The sequence below is a fragment of the Gopherus evgoodei genome, chromosome 23 (assembly GCF_007399415.2).
Source record: "Gopherus evgoodei ecotype Sinaloan lineage chromosome 23, rGopEvg1_v1.p, whole genome shotgun sequence".
Lineage (NCBI taxonomy): Eukaryota > Metazoa > Chordata > Testudines > Testudinidae > Gopherus > Gopherus evgoodei.
In genome coordinates this window covers 11935314-11956718 of record NC_044344.1, presented here as the reverse complement: position 1 = coordinate 11956718, position 21405 = coordinate 11935314, and the positions used below count along the sequence as shown (strand labels likewise).

General features: G+C 52.1%; 1 protein-coding gene across 1 annotated transcript in view; it reads right to left on the bottom strand.

Moving 5' to 3' along the window:
• LOC115639230 (alpha-2-macroglobulin-like protein 1) overlaps positions 1 to 21405 on the bottom strand; it is an 86979-nt gene that overhangs the window by 19421 nt on the left and 46153 nt on the right. Inside the window, exons 19-22 of the mRNA XM_030541716.1 lie at positions 8258 to 8411; positions 7183 to 7408; positions 6807 to 6933; positions 223 to 344 (exon numbers count right to left, since the gene is read on the bottom strand). Of these exons, the coding sequence (XP_030397576.1) occupies positions 223 to 344; positions 6807 to 6933; positions 7183 to 7408; positions 8258 to 8411 (629 nt within the window). The remainder of the gene's footprint in view (positions 1 to 222; positions 345 to 6806; positions 6934 to 7182; positions 7409 to 8257; positions 8412 to 21405) is intronic.

Sequence of the window (21405 nt, the reverse complement as noted above, 5' to 3'; positions counted from 1 at the left end):
CAGGACTCTCCCGCCAGCTCCCTGATCTCACAGGGATGGGGCCGTGTGACGGGGCAGTGCAGGTTGGGGTCCGGGATGCGAATATCACCGTGCTGGGGCATTATTTTCTGTGGCAGAACAAAGAACAATCACAAGTGAAGACTTGGCCGATGGCTACCAGGGGATGAGACCCAGACCCTGGATCTCCCTCCGCTCTGCCCAGAGGCCCCGACAAACACTGACCTGGACCAGCAGGGACTTTATCACAGTGTCCACTTGCCCCTGGGCCGGCACCACGGCCAGTTCTGTACCACACAACTCCTCGGTGTGCAGAGCCTCGGTGCTGACGGTGAAGTTCACCTCCCCTGCAGAGCAAGGCGGGAGACACCCCAGTTAGACAGATCAGTGCCCCTGCCCGAGGCAGAGAGGACCTCAGGTCTGAGAGGGGAGAATAGTGGAAGGGGGAGGGGAAAGCGTGGTGAAGAAGGGAGAGAAAAGGAGAGAAACAGAGAAAATGGAGAGAGAGAATGGGGGTGTGATAACTGAAGAGGTGGAGGTAGCTCCCTTTGATGGACATCCAGCCAGCCAGTTAGCTGTAAAATCCCTCTTGGTGGCTGTTCTCTGGTTGTTTACCTGGAAAGGTTAATAAAGTCCCAGAGGTAAAGAAAAGGGAACCTGACCAAAAGAGCCAATGGGGTGGCTAGAACTTTTTAAAATTGGGAAGGAAGCTTCCCTGTGTGTCTGTGGTTGTTCTCCGGAGAGTGGGGAACAGAGCAAAGGCAGGACCATGACTATGCTATAAGCAGCTTTAAGACAGGTCTGAGAAATCATCAGATTATATCTAGAACTACTGATTTGAAAACCCCAAATGTGTAAGTAAATTAGGAATGTTTAGAGAGGATGCAATTGGGTTTATTTCTGTTTATTTTTTAAGGCTTGTGGACTCCTCTGTGCTAACCCTAGATGCTTTTGTTTGCTTGTAACCTTTAACCTGAACCCCCAAGAAAGCTATTTTGGGCGCTTAATTTTTGGAATTGCCCTTTTAAAATCTAGCAAAAGCTGAAGTTCCAGATGTAGTTTCTTCCTTTTTGTTTTTAATAAAATTTACCTTTTTTAAGAACAGGATTGGATTTTTGGTGTCCTAAGAGGTTCGTGCATGTTGTTTGATTAGCTGGCAGCCACAGTTGATTTCCATTGTTTGTCAGCTCTTCCCTGGAGGGGGGGTGAAAGAGCTTGAGGGTACCCCACAGGGAGGAATTCCCAAATGCTCCGTCCTGGGTCCAAGGGGGTTGTTTTGCATTTGGGTGATGACAGCATTTACCAAGCCAAGGTCAGAGAGAAGCTGTAACTTTGAGAGTTTGAAACAAGCCTGGAGTGGCCAGTATTAATTTTTAGAATCCTTGCAGGCCCCACTTCTGCACTCGGAGTGCCACAGTGGGGATTCAGCCTTGACATGGTGGCAGAGAAGTGAACCAGAAGCACAGGATTTTAAAAGGACACAGCAGCAGTTGTAAATCCAGTTCCTGGAATCCAGCCAGAAACAGCCCAAGGATCGGAACTGGTGGAGCAGTCAGCACCAGAGACCGGGCCTGCAACCCCACCAGAGTCAGGGGAGCCAGCACCAAAGGGTGCCACAGAGTCTGCACCTGCAGCAGCAGCTAAACTGGTGAGAAAGCTCAACCAGAGCCTGAAATACCACCTAGTGCACCAGCGGAGACCGGGTCACAGTCAATGGAAACAACCCCATCACCTGAATCACTTCCAGTGGGACCAAACCCAAGCCCACCACCCAGCGAGGAACTAATGTCTTCCGCCTCAAGGGAGCAGTTCCAGGCAGAGCAGGAAGCAGATGAGAGACTCAAGGGGGGCAGGGATAATGCAGTGGTTTGAGCATTGGCTTGCTAAACCCAGAGTTGTGAGTTCAATCCTGGAGGGGGCAACTTAGGGATCTGGGGCAAAAATCTGTCTGGGGATTGGTCCTGCTTTGAGTGGAGGGTTGGACTAGATGACCTCCAGAGGTCCCTTCCACCCCTGATATTCTATAATTCTAAGGGAGCTTGGAAGGTGGCACGGAGCGACATATCGCCTCTCAGCTCTTCTAATGGGTCCAGATTTGTTGTAGAAGGAGGACTCTTACAAAAGGAGACCTTTTCTGGTGGGCACAAGGAGGACTGGCATCCTCATAGACAGTTGGTAGTTCCAACTAAGTATAGGGAAAAGCTCTTGAGCTTAACCCACGATCACCCTAGTGACCATGCTGGGGTGAACAGGACCAAGGACTGTTTGGGGAAGTCCTTCAACAGGGAGGGGATGGGAAAGTGTGTTTCTACCTATGTCTGGTCTTGTGAGGTGTGCCAGAGGGTGGGAACGCCCCAAGACCAGGTCAAAGCTCCCTCCAGCCATCCCCATAAGTTGAGTTTCCATTTCAGCGAGTAGCTGTGGATATTCTGGGTCCTTTCCCTACAAAGGCACCCAGAGGAAAGCTGTACATACTGACTTCCATGGATTTTGCCTCCCGATGGCTGGAAGCAGTAGCTCTAAGCGACACCAGGGCTAAAAGTGTGAGCCAGGGATTGACAGACATTGTTGCCAGGGTAGGTTGGCCCTCTGACATCCTTACGAATTTGGGAACTGACTTCCTGGTGGGGACCATGAAACGTCTTTGAGAAGCTCATGAGGTGAACCACTTGGTTGCCACCCCTTACCACCAGCAAACAAATGGCCTAGTGGAGACATTTCATGGGACTTTGGGGGCCATGATATGTAAATTAGTGTATAAGCACTCCAATGACTGGGATCTAGTGTGGCAGCAGTTACTCTTTGCCTACAGGGCTGCACCACATCCCAGTTTGGGATTTTCACCCTTTGAACTCGTTTATGGCCACAAAGTTAAAGGGCCATTACAGGTGGTGAAGCAGCAATGGGAGGGGGTTACATCTTCTCCAGGAACTAACATTTTGGACTTTGTAACCAACCTGCAAAACACCCTCTAGAACTCTCTAGTCCTTGCTTGAAAAAACCTACAGGATGCTCAGCAAGAGCAAAAGGCCTGGTATGATAAACATGCCAGAGAGCGTTTCCTTCAGAGAAGGTGACCAAGTTACGGTCCTGAAAGCACTCCAGGCCAATAAGATGGAAGCGTCGTGGGAGGGGCCATTTATGGTCCAAGAGCACCTGGGAACTGTTAATTATCTCACCGTGTTCCCAGACCCTACCCTAAAACCTAAAGTATACCATGTTAATTCTCTAAACTCTAAAGTACTTTTATTCCAGAGAAATCAAGGTTCTCCAGTTTACATACCAGGAAAGAGATGATGCTGAGTGGCCTGAAGGAATCTACTATAAAGGGAAAAGCAACAGTTACGCAGAAGAGGTGAGCCTTTCCATGACCCTTGGGCATAAGCAGCGACAGCAAATCCAGGAGCTATGCACCAGCTTCACGCTGATGTTTTCAGCCACCCCAGGATAGACAGAATAGGCATACCACTCCATTGACAAGGTGATGCTTGCCCAATTAGAGCCCAACCCTACCTGATGGTTCCTCAAGCCAAAACCGCAATAGAAAGGGAGATCAAGGACATGTTACAGATGGGTATAATCTGCCCCTCAGAGTGCATGAGCCTCTCCAGTGGTTCTGGTTCCCAAACCAGATGGGAAAATCTGCTTTTGCTTGGACTCCCATAAGCTAAATGCTATAACTTGCCCAGAAAACTATCCAATGCCATGCACAGATGAACTATTGGAGAAACTGGGACATTCCCAGTTCATCTCTACCTTAGACTTAACTAAGGGGTACTGGCAAATGCCAGTAGATGATTCAGCCAAGGAAAGATCAGCCTTCATCACCCATGTAGGGCTGCATGAATATAATGTCCTCCCTTCGGACTGCGAAATGCACCCGCCACCTTCCAGAGACTGGTAGATAACCTTCTGGCTGGATTTGGGGAATTTGCAGTCGCCTACCTTGATGATGTGGCCATAGTCTCAGATTCATGGGCAGAACACCTGGAACACCCTCAGGTTGTCTTCCACCGCATAAGGGAGGGAGGATTAAGCGTTAAGGCCAAAAAGTGTCAAACAGGCCTCAACAGGGTGGGTCAAGGGATTATCAACCCCCTACAGACTAAGGTAAATGCTCCAAAATTGGCCTGTCCCTAAGTTAAATAAGCAGGTCCAATCCTTCTTGGGCTTGGCAGGGTATTACCAATGATTTGTACCACACTACAGCCAAACTAACAAAAAATATATGGAGATATACCTATTTCATAGAACTAGAAGGGACCTTGAAAGGTCATTGAGTCCAACCCCCTGCCTTCACTAGCAGGGCCAAATACTGATTTTTGCCCCAGATGCCTAAGTGGCTCCCTCAAGGATTGAGCTCACAATGCTGGGTTTAGCAGGCCAATGCTCAAACCACTGAGCTATCCCTCCCCCATGATTGCCATGCCCCCACTGACAGACCTAGCCAGGAAAAAACAGCCAAATGCCGTTTAGTGGACTGAGAAGTGTCAAAGAGCCTTTAACCAGCTTAAGGTGGCCCTTAGGTCTGACCCTGTACTGAGGGCCCTGAACTTCAACCAACCGTTCGTCGTAACCATTGATGAGTCCGAGCATGGTGCAGAAGCAGTTTAAATGCAGGAAGAACGAAATCAACAATCCCATCCTGTCGTGTTTCTCAGCAGAAAAACTTTCTGAGCTGAAAAGCCACCGATCAGTCTCAGAAAAAGAATGTTACGCCATTGTGGTTCTCTGGACAACCTACGCCCATTCGTTTGGCATGTATGGGGGGATTTGATAGCAGCCTTCAAACTACCTGAAGGGAGGTTCCAAAGGGGATTGGAGCTCAGCTGTTCTCAGTGGTGGCAGATGACAGAACAAGGAGTAATGGTCTCAAGTTGCAGTGGGGGAGGTTTAGGTTGGATATTAGGAAAAAACTTTGTCACTAGGAGGGTGGTGAAGCACTGGAATGGGTTCCCTAGGGAGGTGGTGGAATCTCCATCCTTAGAGGTTTTTAAGGTCAGGCCTGACAAAGCCCTGGCTGGGATGATTTAGTTGGGGATTGGTCCTGCTATGAGCAGGGGGTGGGACTAGATGACCTCCTGAGGTTCCTTCCAACCCTGAGATTCTATGATTTGGGGATGGCGGTTCCACCTGCAGACTGATCATGCTGCACTGAAGTGGCTTCGCTCAGTCAAATAAACTAACAAAAAACTTCTTTGGTGGAGTTTAGCTCTTCAAGACTTTAATTTTAAAATACAACACATTTCAGGAGCCTCTAACAAAGTGGCTGATGCACTCTCTTGGGAAGGTTTCCCAAAATCAGCCAGATAAAAATGTCTCTGCATTCTAAGTCATTGTAGTTCCTGAAATGTGAAAAGTACTGTTTGATTCTTCAGGTAATTATTAGTGAAATTAGAGGAGCATGTATCTTATTAACTCTGTTTCCTAAACCTCGAGGAAGAAATCCCAGCTGGTGTGGACTCGACCTAAAGCAGGCTGGCCAGCGCTGGCTGTGATTTAGGGTGTGTGTGATAAATAAAGTATGGGGGGATAACTCCCTTTGATGGACACCCAGCCAGTCAGTTAGCTGTAAAATCCCTCTTGGTGGCTGTTCTCTGGTTGCTTTACCTGGAAGGGTTAATAGGTAAAGAAAAGGGAACCTGACCAAAAGAGCCAATGGGGAGGCTAGAACTTTTTAAAATTGGAAAGGAAGCTTCCCTGTGTGTCTGTGGTTGTTCTCCGGAGAGTGGGGAACAGAACAAAGGCAGGACCATGACTATGCTATAAGAAGCTTTAAGCCAGGTCTGAGAAATCATCAGATTATACCTAGAATTACTGATTTGAAACCCCCCAAATGTGTAAGTAAATTAAGAATGTTTAGGAAGACGTAATTAAGTTTATTTCTGTTTATTTTTTAAGGCTTGTGGACTCCTCTGTGCTAATCCCAGATGCTTTTGTTTGCTTGTAACCTTTAACCTGAACCCCCAAGAAAGCTATTTTGGGTGCTTAATTTTTGGAATCGTTCTTTTAAAATCTAGCAAAAACTAAAATTCCAGATGCATTTTCTTCCTTTTTGTTTTTAATAAAATTTGCCTTTGAGAACAGGATTGGATTTTTGGTGTCCTAAGAGGTTTGTACATGTTGTTTGATTAGCTGGCAGCAACAGCTGATTTCCTTTTTCTGTCTCAGCCCTTCCCCGGAGTGGGGGGAGGGGCTGAAAAGGCTTGAGGGTGCCACACAGGGAGGAGTTCCCAAGTGCTTCTTCCTGGGTTCAAGGGGGTTTCTGCATTTGGGTGGTGGCAGCGTTTACTAAGCCAAGGTGAGGGAAAAGTTGTAAGCCTGGGAGTTTAATACAAGCCTGGAGTGGCCAGTATTAATTTTTAGAATCCTTGCTGGCCCCACTTCTGCACTCGGAGTGCCAGAGTGGGGATTCAGCCTTGACTGGGAGAGAAAAGAGAGAGAAGGCCATAGGGGAGGGAAAGGACGGAGGGAAGGGGTGACTGTGGGAAATGGTGAGTAGGTCATAAGGGGTTTCACTGCTGCGGTGTCCTCTCCCCCACCCCCTGCAGCTCTTTCCCTCCCCTCCCCTCCCCTTCCCCTCGGCATCAAGCCCTCAGTAACCCCATCCTGTGCTCTCCTTTTCACTCCCAGCACAGAGCCTCCAATGCCCCTTACCCACCTGTCCCCCATGCAGAGCCTCCAAAGGCCCCTACCTACCTCCCTAGCGTGAAGGCTCCAGCACCCCTTCTCTGCACCCCCCACTGTGCAGAGCCCCCCACCCCTTTCCTGCCCCTCCCCTCCGGCACAGAGCCCCCAGCGTCACTTACCCAGGCTGCTCGCCATCACCTCCCACTGGAAGGTTTTCCCTTCGTCTGCACAGAGGCAGCTGGTGTAGGCGCCATCCTCATCCGCCTGCACCTGGAACTGCGCAGACTCTGCCAGCGTCACTCGCACCTGTGGGGCCCAACACGAGAACCCCCTTAGGGCTGTGGGGGACGCGCTCACACGCGCCAGCTCCAGCCGAGACCTGACCCCTCTGGGGTTCAGGCCCCCTCACCGCGATGTGCTGACTCCAGTGGTCACAGGCTCATAGCTGAGTCGGTGTTGTGCTGAGTCAGTGCCACTTACCGGCCTGCGCTGCTGCCCAGTCCCCAGGTCACCGGCCCAAGCAGCCCCCACAGCCCAGCCCCAGGCAGTGCTCACCTTGATGCACTGCCGCAGGTAGTTGAAGACTGTGGCCTTTAGGGCGAAGGCCTCTCCCCGGATCATGGAGTACGGCAAGGCCAGCTCCACAAAGAAGGGTTTGAAGACCGTGAAGGTGGCTGTGGGCGAGAGCCCAAAGCCCACCTCCGCTGTGCAGAACATCCCAGCTTTCCACTCCGTGATGGTGTCGGGCACTGAGACTGAGATGTCCTTGGAGCCTCCCTCACTGGGCCGGGCCGGACACAAACAGAGCATCAGACATGCGGCCGCCCCATGGGAACCACCCATGAGCACGGCCACCGGAGACATCCCTGCCAGACCCTGCGCTGGGCTGGGGCCCTGGGCCGGTGGCACAGAAACAGGCCAATCCCAGACAGGAGAGAGGGAAAGAGATGTCAGTGCCCCCATCTCGTCCCCTCCTCCGCCCCACGCCAGCTAGCGCAGGATCCTTCCCTGTCCCGGGGCTCTCCGGACTGGGCTCAATATCCCACGGGATGAGGATCCATCCTTCCGCAGCCAGACACGTCTCCCTGTCAGGGGGCTATTCCTGGGGTCAGCCTCAATTCCCCCTGCTCGGGATCCCCTTCCCCTCCCACTTGTACCCCATGTGCCACTCTCAATGCCCCCCTCCCATGGATTCAAACCCCTCCCATGTTCTCAACGTCGGAGCTCCTGGGCACCACGTGGGAATGAAAACCCCATGAAGGGCAATGAGGTCGGGATGATAAACCCCCCTGTCAACCTGACGGGATCCTGGGAATGGTGGGGGAGGGGCTGGCGTGAATCCTGCTCTGCTGGAGAGACGCAGGGTCCTGGTGCTGCCTGAGCTCCCAGACCCCTCCCCTGCTCTGCAGGTTCGTTACATCTGTAAAGAGACGAATCCCGTGGCCCTGGGGGCTTGTTATTCCTTGTTGCTGTGCTGAGTCCCTCTCCGCTGGCAACAGGGCGCAGGAACCAGCCCCACGTGGGCAGCCGGCCCTTCCCCACCACTGCACCGCCTCTGGGAGCTGCTGCTTTCCAGGGTCTGGGCTGGAGGCTGCTCCGCAGGGACGATCTGTGACAGCTCCTCACTCACCCCACAGGCACCAGGTCCCACAGCCACGTCTCTGGGAAGTACGCATGTGGTGCTGGCTCCTCCTGGGCGCCGGGTTCTGGCATGGGCCGGGCATTGCTCACTGGGGTCCCAGCTGCAATATCCACACCCGCCTCCATGTTCTTAGGGGTCCTGACTAGAAAAGATGCAAAGGGGGTTGAGAGAACGCCACACAGTATTGGGGGTTAATTCAGGTGATGATTGACGCGTATTTGCACCTGTAAAGTCTTGATATTTGGAGAGATTTCGGGGAGGGGATGTGGCACTGACCCCTGCCCAGATGTGACCTCACCTGGGAGCAGCCAGTGGCAGGGCTGGTGCGGGGTAGGGTGTCAGGCTGCAGGTGCCCTACATGCAGCACACTCTAGTGGGAGGGGAGAACAATAACAGAAAATGTGGAAATGGCAGAGGTGCTTAATGACATCTTTGTTTCGGTTTTCACCAAGAAGATCGGTGGTGATTGGATGTCTAACATAGTGAATGCCAGTGAAAATGAGGTAGGATCAGAGGCTAAAATAGGGAAAGAACAAATTAAAAATTACTTAGACAAGTTAGATGTCTTCAAGTCACCAGGGCCTGAGGAAATGCATCCCAGAATACTCAAGGAGCTGACTGAGGGGGTATCTGAACCATTAGCGATTATCTTTGAAAAGTCATGGAAGATGGGAGAGATCCCAAAAGAGTGGAAAATGGCATGAGATTTGCAATCTATAAAAAGGGAAATAAGGACAACCCGGGGAGCTACAGACCAGTCGGCTTAAGTTCTGTACCCAGAAAGATAATGGGGCAAATAATTAAACAATCCATTTGCAAACATCTAGAAGATAATAAGGTGATAAGTAATAGTCAGCATGGGTCTGTCAAGAACAAATCAAGTCAAACCAACCTAATAGCTTTCTTTGACAGGGTAACAAGCCTTGTGACTAGGGGAAAGTGGTAGATGTGGTATATCTTGACTTTAGTAAAGCTTTTGATATGGTCTCACATGACCCAGGGCCGGCTCTAGGTTTTTTGCTGCCCCAAGCAAAAAAAATTTTGGCTCTCCCCCGTCCCAGCCCTGGGCTCTCCACCGTGCCCCTCTGCTGCCCCAGCCCTGGGCTCTCCCCCACCCACCCACACCCCCTGCCGCCCCAGCGCTGGGCTTCCCCCTTTCCCTCCGCCCCCACCAGTGCCCTCCCCCCACCCCGCTGCCGCCCCAGCCCTGGGCTCCCCCTCCCACTACTGCCCCCCCCACCTCCTACCGCCCCAGCCCTGGGCTCTCCTCCCTCCCCACACCTGCACCCTCCTTCCTCCGCAGCCCTGGATCACTGGTAACTCGCTCCCAGGGTGAGTTATTGAGCAGGAATTTTGGATGTGCACAGAACACAGACAGATTGGTTCCCATATGGTTACAGAACCGCAGTAAAGTGGAACAATGTTCAGCTTGTGTGACTGGAGGATATCTGGGTGCATATTATAAGACTGTACTCCATAAATGAGGAAAAGTTGAGGTGCCTTTATTATTCTTTTGTTCCACTCTTTGTTTCTATGGGGAACTGTCTTCCTTTTAAACAAATAAAAACTAAAAAAAAAAAAGGGGGGGCAATGGCTGTTGAAAGTAGCAGTTCCAGTCCTAATAACCCCTGGGAAGCATTTCTTGCTCAATTTTATCCTACTTTTTCTACAGCAAGTTACAGTGGATCAGTATATTTGATTTGGGAGAAATGAAGTAACAGCTGCTCAAACTGATCTTGAGCACTCCTGAATGTTGAGGTGTTCAAATCTGGAAGGCAGGTGCTGGAGGTGGTTGGATGGCTGTGGGCTCCGCGTGGGAACCCGGCAGCATGTATGCAGCAGCGTGTCTGGAGGTGCGCGGAGCCAGACATGCTGGTCTGAGTGGCACGGTAAGGGGGCTGGGTGGTTGGAGAAGGGGTAGGCGGTTCCAGGGGGGCAGTCAAGGGACAAGGAGCAGAGGTTCAGGGGGGCAGTCAGCAGTTGGATAGGCATGGCAGTCCCAGGGGTTTATCAGGGGACAGTTAGGGGGTGGGGTCCTGGGAGGAAGTTGGGGGGGGTCTCAGGAGGGGGCAATTGGGGACAAGGAGAAGGGAGGCTTAAATAGGGGGTGGGTGGCAGGGGTCCCAGGAAGGAGTGATCAGGGGACAGGGAGCGAGGGGGGTGTTGGATGGGTTGGGATTTCTGTGAGGGGCAGTCGGAGGGAGTGGATGGTGGCAGGGTGGGGCTTCCCTCCCCCTGGAGTGTCCTGTTTTTTTCATGTTAAAATATGGTCTCCCTACCATTGACAGCACACAGCCACATGAGGTCCCGCGCCTTCCTTTCTAGTAGGTAGTGGCCAAGGGGATGCTGGGAAATGTAGTTCTTTCCCTGCTCCAGGGCTGGCTCTGTAGGCAGGGAGCTAGCCAAGGAACTACAGCTCCCAGAGCCCCCTGTTGGTTCTCAGCTCCCATGCCGCCCCTGGCAAATGGGCTGCCCCAAGCAAGTGCTTGGTTTGCTGGTGCCCAGAGCTGCACCTGACATGACCGTATCATAAACAAACTAGGGAACTGCAACCTTGATGGAGCTACTATAAGGTGGGTACATAACTGGTCAGAAAACCATTCCCAGAGAGTAGTTATCAGTGGTTCACAGTCATGCTGGAAGGGCATAACAAGTGGGGTTACGCGGGGATCCATTCTGGGTCCGGTTCTGTTCAATATCTTCATCAATGATTTAGGTAATGGCATAGAGAGTACACTGTGACAAAGTTCCTCCTCTACCTTAGTGGGTCCTGCACTTATTGGTGGATTTGCTCACCTCAGTGATCTTCCTCTCTGGTGGAACCCACAGTCTGGGTCAACTCCTCCTGTGTTTGATCAGGAGCTGGGAGGTTTGGGGGGAACCCAGGCCCACCCTTTACTCCGGGTTCCAGCCCAGGGCCCTGTGGATTGCAGCTGTCTATAGTGCCTCATGTAACAGCTGCATGACAGCTACAACTCCCAGGGATACTTCCCCATGGCCTCCTCCAAACACCTTCTTTATCCTCACCACAGGACCTTCCTCCTGGTGTCTGATAACGCTTGTACACCTCAGTACGCCAGCAGCACCCCCTCTCAGCTCCTTGCACCTCTTGCTCCCAGCTCCTCACACATGCACCTCACTAAGTGACTAGGAGGCTTTTAACTAGTTCCAGCCAGCCCCTGATTGGCTTCAGGTGTCCCAATCAATGTGGCTATCTCCACTGCCTTCTAGAAGGATCTTAATTGGCCCCAGGTGTCTTGATTAACCTGGTGCAACTGCCATTTGGTTACCAGGGTACCAGGGATTTGTTTAGCTTGGGGCTAACGTACCTGTTCCTCACTACGTTACTGTAGCCATCTGGCCTTGCCCCATCACATATCCCTCCCCTCTGCTCAACATCATAGAGTTGGGCAACTTGGGACACCAGGCAGTGTGCTTGTGATAGACCATCAGTGTTGCCGTGGTGGCATCCAGCCCTGTGCCGTATGCGGAACTGGTATGGTTGGAGGGATAAGAACCACCTGGTGACCCTTGCATTCTTTTCCTTATTACTCTGCATCCACTGGAGTGGTGCACGGTCCGTCACAAGAGTAAATTGTCGGCCTAAAAGGTAATAACGCAGTGTCTCCATGGCCCATTTGACAGCAAGGCATTCTCTCTCAACTACTGCATACTTCTCTTGGGAGCAGCTTTCTGCTTAGGTAGAGGATTGAGTGTTGTTCTTCTCCAATCATTTGCGACAGAACCACCCTCAACCCCAACTCAGAAGCATGTTTTTGTAAAATAAATTCCTTGTTAAAGTCCGGGGCCATGAGTATGGGGTCATTACAGAAGACCATCTGAAGGTCTATGAATGCCCCCTCTGCTGCGTCGGTCCACTTCACCATGTCTGGACCTTGGGCCTTCACCAGGTCCGTTAGAGGACTTGTCCTACTGGTGAAGTGGGAAATAAAACGTCGGTAGTAGCCTACCATGCCTAGGAACGCACAGACCTGCTTCTTTTGGGTTGGCTGGGGCCAGTTTTGCATCACCTCTAGCTTATTAGTTTGGGGCTTCACTATGCTCCTTCCTACAATATATCCCAGGTACCTAGCCTCTGCTAGCCCTATGACACGTTTAGCGGGATTAGCAGTGAGGCCAGCCCGCCTTAAAGTGCGTAGTACTGCCTCAACTTTCTCCAAGTGAGTTCCCCAGTCTGGCATATGGATGATGACATCATCTAGGTATGTGGCTGCATAACTAGTATGGGGGCGCAGCAGCTTATCCATGAGGCACTGGAATGTGGCTGGTGTTAGGATATATTCAGGCCTATCTGCAAAGGCCTGTACTTCAAGAATTTAGGTGTATTCTTATCACTTAGCTAGTTATAGAGGTATAAAAAGAATCAAAATCACTGTCTGTGTAATGGCCTTCTCTTACTATAACAGGCTAAGGCCTTCAGCTAAGATGTAGTTAGGCAGCCATAAGCTGGGAAGTGTCTGGTTACATCCTCACATTCCAAACTAGTCACATTGAAATAAGGTACTATTGGGCTGTTAGGAATACAATCCTGTCCTGATATTCCTGTCACCTCCAGAGAAAGGGAAGAGCCTAGAAGATGTAAAAGAAAACTTAGTTTAATAGCATCCTGTCTGGCAAGAACTCATTATCAATAGACACAGCTGGAAAAAAGACGGTTACTCACCTCTGTAACTGTTGTTCTTCGAGATGTGTTGCTCATATCCATTCCAGTTAGGTGTGTGTGCGCCGCGTGCAGGTTCGTCGAAAGATTTTTACCCTAGCAACCCCTGGTGGGTCGGCTGGGTTTCCCCCTGGAGTGGCACCGCCATGGCGGCGGATATATACCCCTGCTGACCCGACCGCTCCTCAGTTCCTTCTTGCCGGAACTCTGACAGTGGGGAAGGAGGGCGGGTGTGGAATGGATATGAGCAACACATCTCGAAGAACAACAGTTACAGAGGAGAGTAACCGTCTTTTCTTCTTTGAGTGCTTGCTCATATCCATTCCAGTTAGGTTACTCCCAAGCTTTACCTAGGCGGTGGGGTCGGAGTGAGATGTCGCAGAGTGTAATACTGCGGAGCCAAAGGCTGTGTCATCTCTGGACTGCTGAAGCAGGGCATAGTGAGAAGCGAAGGTATGGACCGAGGACCAGGTAGCTGTATGACGTATCTCGTGGATGGGCACATGAGCCAGGAAAGCAGCAGATGAGGCTTGAGCCCTGGTAGAGTGGGCCGTGAGGTGGCTCGACGGAACGTGAGCCAAGTCATAATAGGTGCAGATGCACGATGTCACCCAGGATGAAATCCTTTGTGAGGAAGCAGGAAGGCCCTTCCTGCACTCTGCCACCATGATGAAGAGTTGAGGGGTTTTGCGGAAGGGCTTTGTCCGCTCGATATAAAAAGCAAGTGCTCTACGGACGTCTAGGGAGTGCAGCTGTTGCTCCCTGCATGATGAATGCGGCTTCGGGAAGAAGACCGGAAGGAAGATCTCCTGGTTAACATGGAAAGCCGATATCACTTTGGGGAGAAAGGCTGGGTGTGGAGGCAACTGCACCTTGCCCTTGTGGAACACAGTATATGGAGGGTCCGCCGTGAGAGCCCGGAGTTCAGAAACCCATCTTGCCAATGTGATGGCTACAAGGAAAGCAGTTTTCCAGGACAGGTACAGAAGGGAGCAAGTTGCTAACAGCTCGAATGGGGCCGACTTAAGTCTGGTAAGAACCAAGTTGAGGTCCCAGGTTGGGGCGGGGCGGCATACCTGGGGGTATAGGCGCTTCAAGCCCTTGAGGAATTGAGATACCATAGGATGTGAAAACACTGAGTGGCCATTCTCCCCTGGGTGGAAGGTAGAGATGGCCGCCAAGTGCACCCTCAAAGATGATATCGCTAGGCCCTGTTGTTTAAGGGACCAGAGGTAGTCCAAGATGATAGGGATGGGGGCCTCGGCAGGAAGAACATTGTGCTCTGCACACGAGCATGTGAAACGCTTCCACTTGGCCAGATAACCTTCTACTAGAGCAATGTTTCTGCTTCCCAGGAGAACTTGTTGCACTGGGGCAGAGCAACGCAACTCAGAGTGGGTCAGCCACTCAGGACCCATGCCGTGAGATGGAGGGACTGCAGGTCTGGGTGACGCACCTTGCCGTAGTCCTGAGTTATCAGGTCCAGGTGCAGAGGTAGTGGGATAGGGTCGGCTATTGACAGGTCTAGCAACATGGTGTACCAGTGCTGCCTGGGCCACGCTGAAGCGATCATGATCAAGTGGGCTCTGTCTCTGCGTACTTTCAGCAGGACCTTGTGGACGAGCGGGAACAGTGGAAAGGCGTATAGCAGGTGAGTCGTCCATGGTATGAGGAAAGCGTCCGCTATCTAACCCTGTGAGAGGCCTTGAAAGGAACAGAACATCTGACATTTCCTGTTCTCACGGGACACGAAGAGGTCTACATGGGGAAATCCTCACTTCCGGAAGACCGAAAGAGTAACGTCTGGGCGAAGCGACCACTTGTGGGAAAGGAAGGATCTGCTGAGGCGATCCGCCAGAGTGTTCCGAACCCCCAGGAGAAAGGACGCTATGAGGTCTATAGAGTGGGCTATACAAAAGTCCCAGAGTCGTAAGGCCTCCTGGCAAAGGGTCGAGGACCTTGTCCCGCCCTGTTTGTTTATATAGTACATGGCTGTCGTGTTGTTGGTGAATATCGACACACAACGGCCCTGCAAGTGCTGTTGGAATGCCTGGCAAGCAAGGCGGACTGCTCTCAGCTCCCGGACATTGATGTGAAAGGCCAGTTCCTGAGATGACCAAAGGCGTTAAGTGTGTAGATGCCCGAGGTGAGCACCCCAGCCGAGAGATGATGCATCCGTCGTCAGGGATGCAGAGGGTTGGGGCGGATGGAACGGCAGCCCTGCACACACCAGGGATGAGGTCAGCCACCATTTGAAGGAGCCTAGGATGCTCGGGGGAATGGTGACGATCATGCCTATGGCATCCCTGCCTGGTCGGTACACTGAGTTGAGCCACGATTGGAGGGGGTGGAGGCGCAGTTTGGCGTATTTCGTCACAAATGTGCAGGCCGCCATGTGACCCAGGAGACCGAGGCAAGTGTGAACTGAAGTCAATGGAGCAGCTTGCAGACTTTGGATGATGGCCACCATTGCCTGGAACTGGGACAGTGGTAAGCAGGCCCGAGATTGGAGTCCAGGGTGGCACCAATGAAGTCTATCCTCTGAGTGGGAGTCAGAGTGGATTTTTGTGCATTGATCATTAGGCCTAGATGTAGGAAAAGGTCCTTGACAATGCCGATGTGATGGGTCACTTGTGCCTCGGAGGTTCCTCGGATGAGCCAGTCGTCTAGATATGGAAAAACATGTACCCGCCGACGGCGGAGGTGAGTGGTGACTACAGCCATGCATTTCGTAAATACTCTTGGGGCTGTAGAGAGGCCGAACGGTAGGACCACGAACTGAAAATGTTGGCGGTTGACTACGAACCGGAGGAACCTCCTGTGAGGTGCGTAGATGGCTATGTGAAAATATGCACTTTTCATGTTGAGGGCGGCATACCAGTCTCCAAGATCCAGGGATGGGATGATGGTCCCCAGGGATACCATACGGAATTTCAACTTTACCATGTATCTGTTGAGTTCCCGCAGGTCCAGGATAGGTCTGAGACCCCCTTTTGCCTTGGGGATTAGGAAGTAGCGGGAGTAAAACCCCTTGCCCCATTCGTGTTCCGGTACCTCCTCTATGGCTCCTTTGGCGAGGAGCATTTGCATCTCCTGGAGGAGAAGTTGCTCGTGAGAGGGGTCCCTGAAGAGGAACGAGGAAGGGGGGTGGAAGGGGGGGCGTGAAATAAATTGGAGGTGGTACCCAAATTCCAGAGTGCGTAAGACCCAGTGATCTGATGTTAGCTGGGACCACACAGGGAGGAAAAAAGAGAGGCGGTTGGAGAAAGGAGGGGACGGATCGTTTGACGATACTGGTATGATGCCCTCGGGCGCACCTTCAAAAGGAGGGTTTTGGCCCTGTGGGTGGTTTGGAGGGACCTTTGTTCTGGTCCCCTTGATTGCCTGACTGCCTCCGGCGACCGGTTCTACCCCGCCATCTAGCAAAGTCCTGTCTCTGTCTGGGCTGAGGGTAAGAGCGATGTGGCTGGGGGCGGAACGGCCTGCACTGAGTCACTGGCATATGCATGCCCAGCGAGCGCATAATGACCCTGTTATCTTTTAGGCTTTGCAGCCTAGGGTCTGTCTTATCTGAGAATAGGCCTTGCCCTTCAAAGGGGAGGTCCTGGATTGTATGTTGGAGCTCCAGGGGAAGGCCTGAGACTTGCAGCCAAGATATACACCTCATAGTCACCCCAGAGGCTAGGATCCTGGCTGCAGAGTCTGCTGCGTCCAGGGAAGCCTGGAGGGAAGTTCTAGCCACCTTTTTTCCCTCATCCAGGATGGCCGCAAATTCCTGATGGGAGTCCTGAGGGAGCAACTCCTTGAATTTGTCAGCCGCCGCCCAGATATTGGAATTATAGTGGCTAAGGAGGGCTTGTTGATTAGCTACATGGAGTTGGAGCGCCCCTGCGGAATAGACTTTGCGCCCCAGTAAGTCCATGCGCCTCGTGTCTTTTGATTTCGGGGCTGGGGCCTGCTGGCCATGGCGTTCCCTCTCGTTGACCAACTGGACAACAAGGGGGCAGGGAGGGGGATGGACATATAAATATTCATAGCCCTTGGAGGGCACCATATATTTACATTCCACTCTCCGGGAAGCAGTTGGAACAGAGGCCGGAGACTGCCAGATTGTGCTGGCATTGGCCTGGATTGTCTGTATAAAGGGGAGGGCCACTCTCGTGGGGGCATCTGATGTTAAGATGTCCACCACTGGGACCTCCACCTCCGGGACCTCCTCGACTTGCAAGTTCATATTCTGTGCAACACGCCTGAGGAGGTCCTGGTGGGCCCTTAGGTTGATCGGTGGGGGGCCTACCGATGATGTTCCGGCTACCGCCTCGTCAGGGGAGGAGGATGAGGAGAGACCCAGGACAAGCGGGTCAGTCGAGGACTCCTCTGGGTGGACAGCCTCTGTCTCCCTCGAGATGTGGGAGTCCTGTGGCTGGGTCGACACTTCCTCCGAAACAGAAGGAGGAGGGAGGCTAATGGTGGCCTCAGGCACCCAATGCTCTGATGTGGCCAAGCGCGATGGGCCTGGATGCGCACCTTGGGCCTGATGGTATGCCCAAGGTGTCCAGAATGCCCACTGTTGAGGTCTGTGATCCTGAGCCTGCGGCTCGTGGAATAATGCGTCAGGCACATCAGCGTCTCTGTCTTGGGCATACGCACTGTCTGCCTGGGAAGACACGGCCAGGTGCCAGGACGGCCAGGGAGGAGCTGAGAGACCCTGGTAAGTGTCCCTCTGTCTCACCGTCGGTGATCTCCTCGGCACTGGGGATCGGCACCTGGAGTCATTCCAGTGCCGAGAGCGAGACCGGGACTGCGACCGGTGTGGTGCCGGGAGGTCGACCTGGATCTTGAATGTCAGCGACGGGAACGGCTGCGAGAGTTGCGGTGCCAGGAGCGGTGTTGGGAGCTGGAGTGGTACCAAGAGTACCGGGCCAGAGGCTGAGACATTGATCTGTGCCGTGAGTATGACCGGTACCAGATAGGTGAGCAAGGCCGGGACTGCGAGCGGCGTCGGGACCGTGACCGTTCATGAGATCATGAACGGCGCCGGGACCTGGATCGTGATCAGTGCTGGTCTGCCATGCTGATGGAAGGAGGTCTCAATATAGTCGGTTTGTCTCTGGAGTGTAGTACCCGCGCTGCCGGTGCCGGGAGTTGAGGCAGGACAGATTCTGTCATGGCTACAAGGTCCCTGGCTGCGGAGAATGTCTCCGGTGTAGAGGGGACCGTAAGCTCAACGACAGGCCTTGGTGGGGAGCTCTCAGGGACTGGACTCGACGGCCCTCGTGGGACTGGAGTCGACGTTACCGCAGCAGTCGGTACGACGGCAGGTGTAGGTGCCGGGCGGTCTGAACGAGGCTGCAACTGGTGGTGTCAAGGACACAGAGGTAGTGGAGGGCTTCAACCTCTTCTGCTTTGGGGAGAGAGATCGGTGCCAAGCAGGTCTCTGCACCGGAGATGGCCGGTGCCGCAGTGTCTTGGCGGTGCCGGGATGGTCCGGTGCCGGAGGAGTGCTGCTAGCAGATTGCTCAGTGCTCGGTGCTGAGAACGGAGGGTTCAAAGCTGCCTCTATGAGGAGATTCTTCAAGCGAAAGTCTCTTTCTTTCTTTGTCCTTGGTTTAAATGCCTTGCAAATACTGCACTTATCCATAATGTGCGATTCCCCAAAGCACTTTAGACACGAGTCGTGGGGATCGCTAGTGGGCATCGGCTTATGACAGGCCGAGCACGGTTTAAACCCTGGTGAACCGAGCATGGGCCCCGGCACCGGATGCGGGGAAAGGCTAATGCCCAAACCCCCTGAACTATATACACTAATTATCTAAGAACTATTAAACTAACTGTAACTATAGATAAAACCAACTATATACACAACAAGATAGTGAAGAATAAGGAGTAGCTAGGGGAGTGGAGGACACTAAGCCATGCTCCACTGTTCCAACGACCAACATGGGCGGTAAGAAGGAACTGAGGAGCGGTTGGGTCGGCAGGGGTATATATCCGCCGCCATGGCAGCACCACTCCAGGGGGCGACCCAGCCGACCCACCGGGGGTTGCTAGGGTAAAAATCTTCTGACGAACGTGCACGTGGCGCGCGCACACCTAACTGGAATGGATATGAGCAATCACTCGAAGAACTCTTATGTCTGTATAGATGTAGTTGTGAAATCTTCACTTCTGTCTTGTTTTGTATGTTTATTTGCATAGTTTCTGTCTGGTTCTGTAATTGTTTCTGTCTGCTGTATAATTAATTTTATTGGGTGTAAACCAATGAAGGTGGTGGGATATAATTGGTTAAATAACCATGTTACAATATGTTAGGATTGGTTAGTTAAATTTCAGTAAAATGGTTGGTTAAGGCAGGAGGGAAGCAGAACTCAGTTTTACTACATAGTCTGCAGTCAATCAGGAAGTAAGGGGGGAATGGGAACAGGGACTGGGAGCGAGGGAATTGGGATCATGTTTTGCTAAGGGGGGTAATGAGAACAGGGAATGGGAACAGAGACACAGGCAAGGCTCTGTGGTGTCAAAGCTGAAAAGGGGAACACTAAAGAAGGAAACTAAAACCATGCTTGCTAAAAGTTCACCCCAATAAACATTGAATTGTTTGCGCCTTTGAACTTTGCGTATTGTTGCTCTCTGTTCATGCAAAAAGGACCAGGGAAGTAAAAGGGTAAAAAAATAAGCCCCCTAACAGCTGGGGCCCCGTGTAGCCCAAAAGGGAGGACAGTGTACTGGAATAGGCCGTCCGGGGTGGAGAACACTGTCTTTTCTTTAGCTTCTTTGGTCAGGGGAATCTGCCAATACCCCTTTGTCAGATACAGTATAGTCAAGAATCGGGCACTACCCAATCGGTCAACCAGTTCGTCGATGCGTGGTATGGGGTGTGCATTGAATTGGGATACTTCATTCAGTCAGCGAAAGTCATTACAGAATCTCGTGGTACCGTCAGGTTTAGGCACTAGAACGACTGGACTGCACCACTGACTGTAAGATTCTTCAATAACCCCTAATTCTAACATTTTCTTTACTTCGGCCTTGATTTCTTTCTTTTTGGCTGCTGGGATTTGGTAGGGTCTCAGTGTTACCTTGGCTCTGGGGATTGTGCGGATATGGTGATAGGTCTCTGTCGTCCGCCCCGGTTTTGTAGAGAACACATCTCGGTTGCGATTAATCATGTCGGCTGCCTCGATCTTTTGGATCGGCGTCAAGTCGGGTGATATCCTCACTTGCTCATATAAATTCTCCTCCTGGGGAAGGGTCTCCTGGGTGACTAAGCATGCCTCTCAATCATGCCAAGGTTTTAGAAGATTGATGTGATAAATTTGCTCCGGTTTTCTGTGGCCTGGCTGCCGCACCTTATAGTTTACCTCTCCCACGGCTTCAATCACTTCATAGGGTCCCTGCCACTGGGCCAACAGCTTGCTTTCTGCTGTGGGCACCAGGACCATTACTCGATTCCCTGGTTGGAACCATCAAAACTTTGCTTGGTGGTTATTATGGGGTCGTTGGGTCTCCTGTGCTTTCTCCAAGTGTTCCCGTACAATGGGTGTAACTCAGGCTATCTGATCCCTCATCTGTAGTACGTGCTCGACTATGTTCCTTCCAGGGTTTGGCTCCTCTTCCCGGGCTTCTCTGGCTATATCCAATATGCCCCGGGGGTGGCGCCCAGATAGTAGTTTGAATGGAGAGAAACCTGTGGAGGCTTGTGGGACTTCTCAGATGGCGAACATGAGGTAAGGCAATAGGGTATCCCAATTTTTCCCATCCTGGCTCACCACTTTCCTGATCATGGCCTTGAGGGTCCTATTGAACCTTTCCAGAAGGCCGTCTGCTTGTGGGTGGTATACAGAGGTCCATAGGGCTTGTACATGGAGCAATGAACAGAGATCTTTCAACTTGGACACAAAAGGTGTCCCTTGAAGAGTCAATATCTCCTTGGGTAGCCCAGCCCGGGAAAAGATCTGTACTAGCTAATTAGCTATTGTCTTGGAAGACGTGTTGCATAGGGGGACAGCTTCTGGGTATCAGGTTGCATAGTCTAGTACAACCAGTACATGTTGGTGGCCCCGAGCTGTTTTCTCTAGGGGCCCAATCAGATCCATGGCTATGCGTTCAACTGGTACCTCTATTATTGGAAGAGGTATCAAAGGGGCCCGCAAATGTGGGCGAGGGGCTATGTAGCTGACACTCCGGACAAGAGGTGCAGGAGCACTTGACATTTTCATGTACCCCTGGCCAGAAGAACCTCCGCAGGATCTGGCAGGAAATTGACCCGACTGCTATGAAAGGGGCTTTCCTTGGGTAAACACCCAACCCCAACCCTGGAAGGTGGGACAGCCAACCCCCTGGAGAGTCCTAGCTGGAGGAAGAGGGGGGCTGAAAACCAGTGGAGACCCCAGGAGGAAGGGATTGGCCTGAGTGGGGGGGAACCCTGGGAGTAACCCCCCTAACCCACATGATA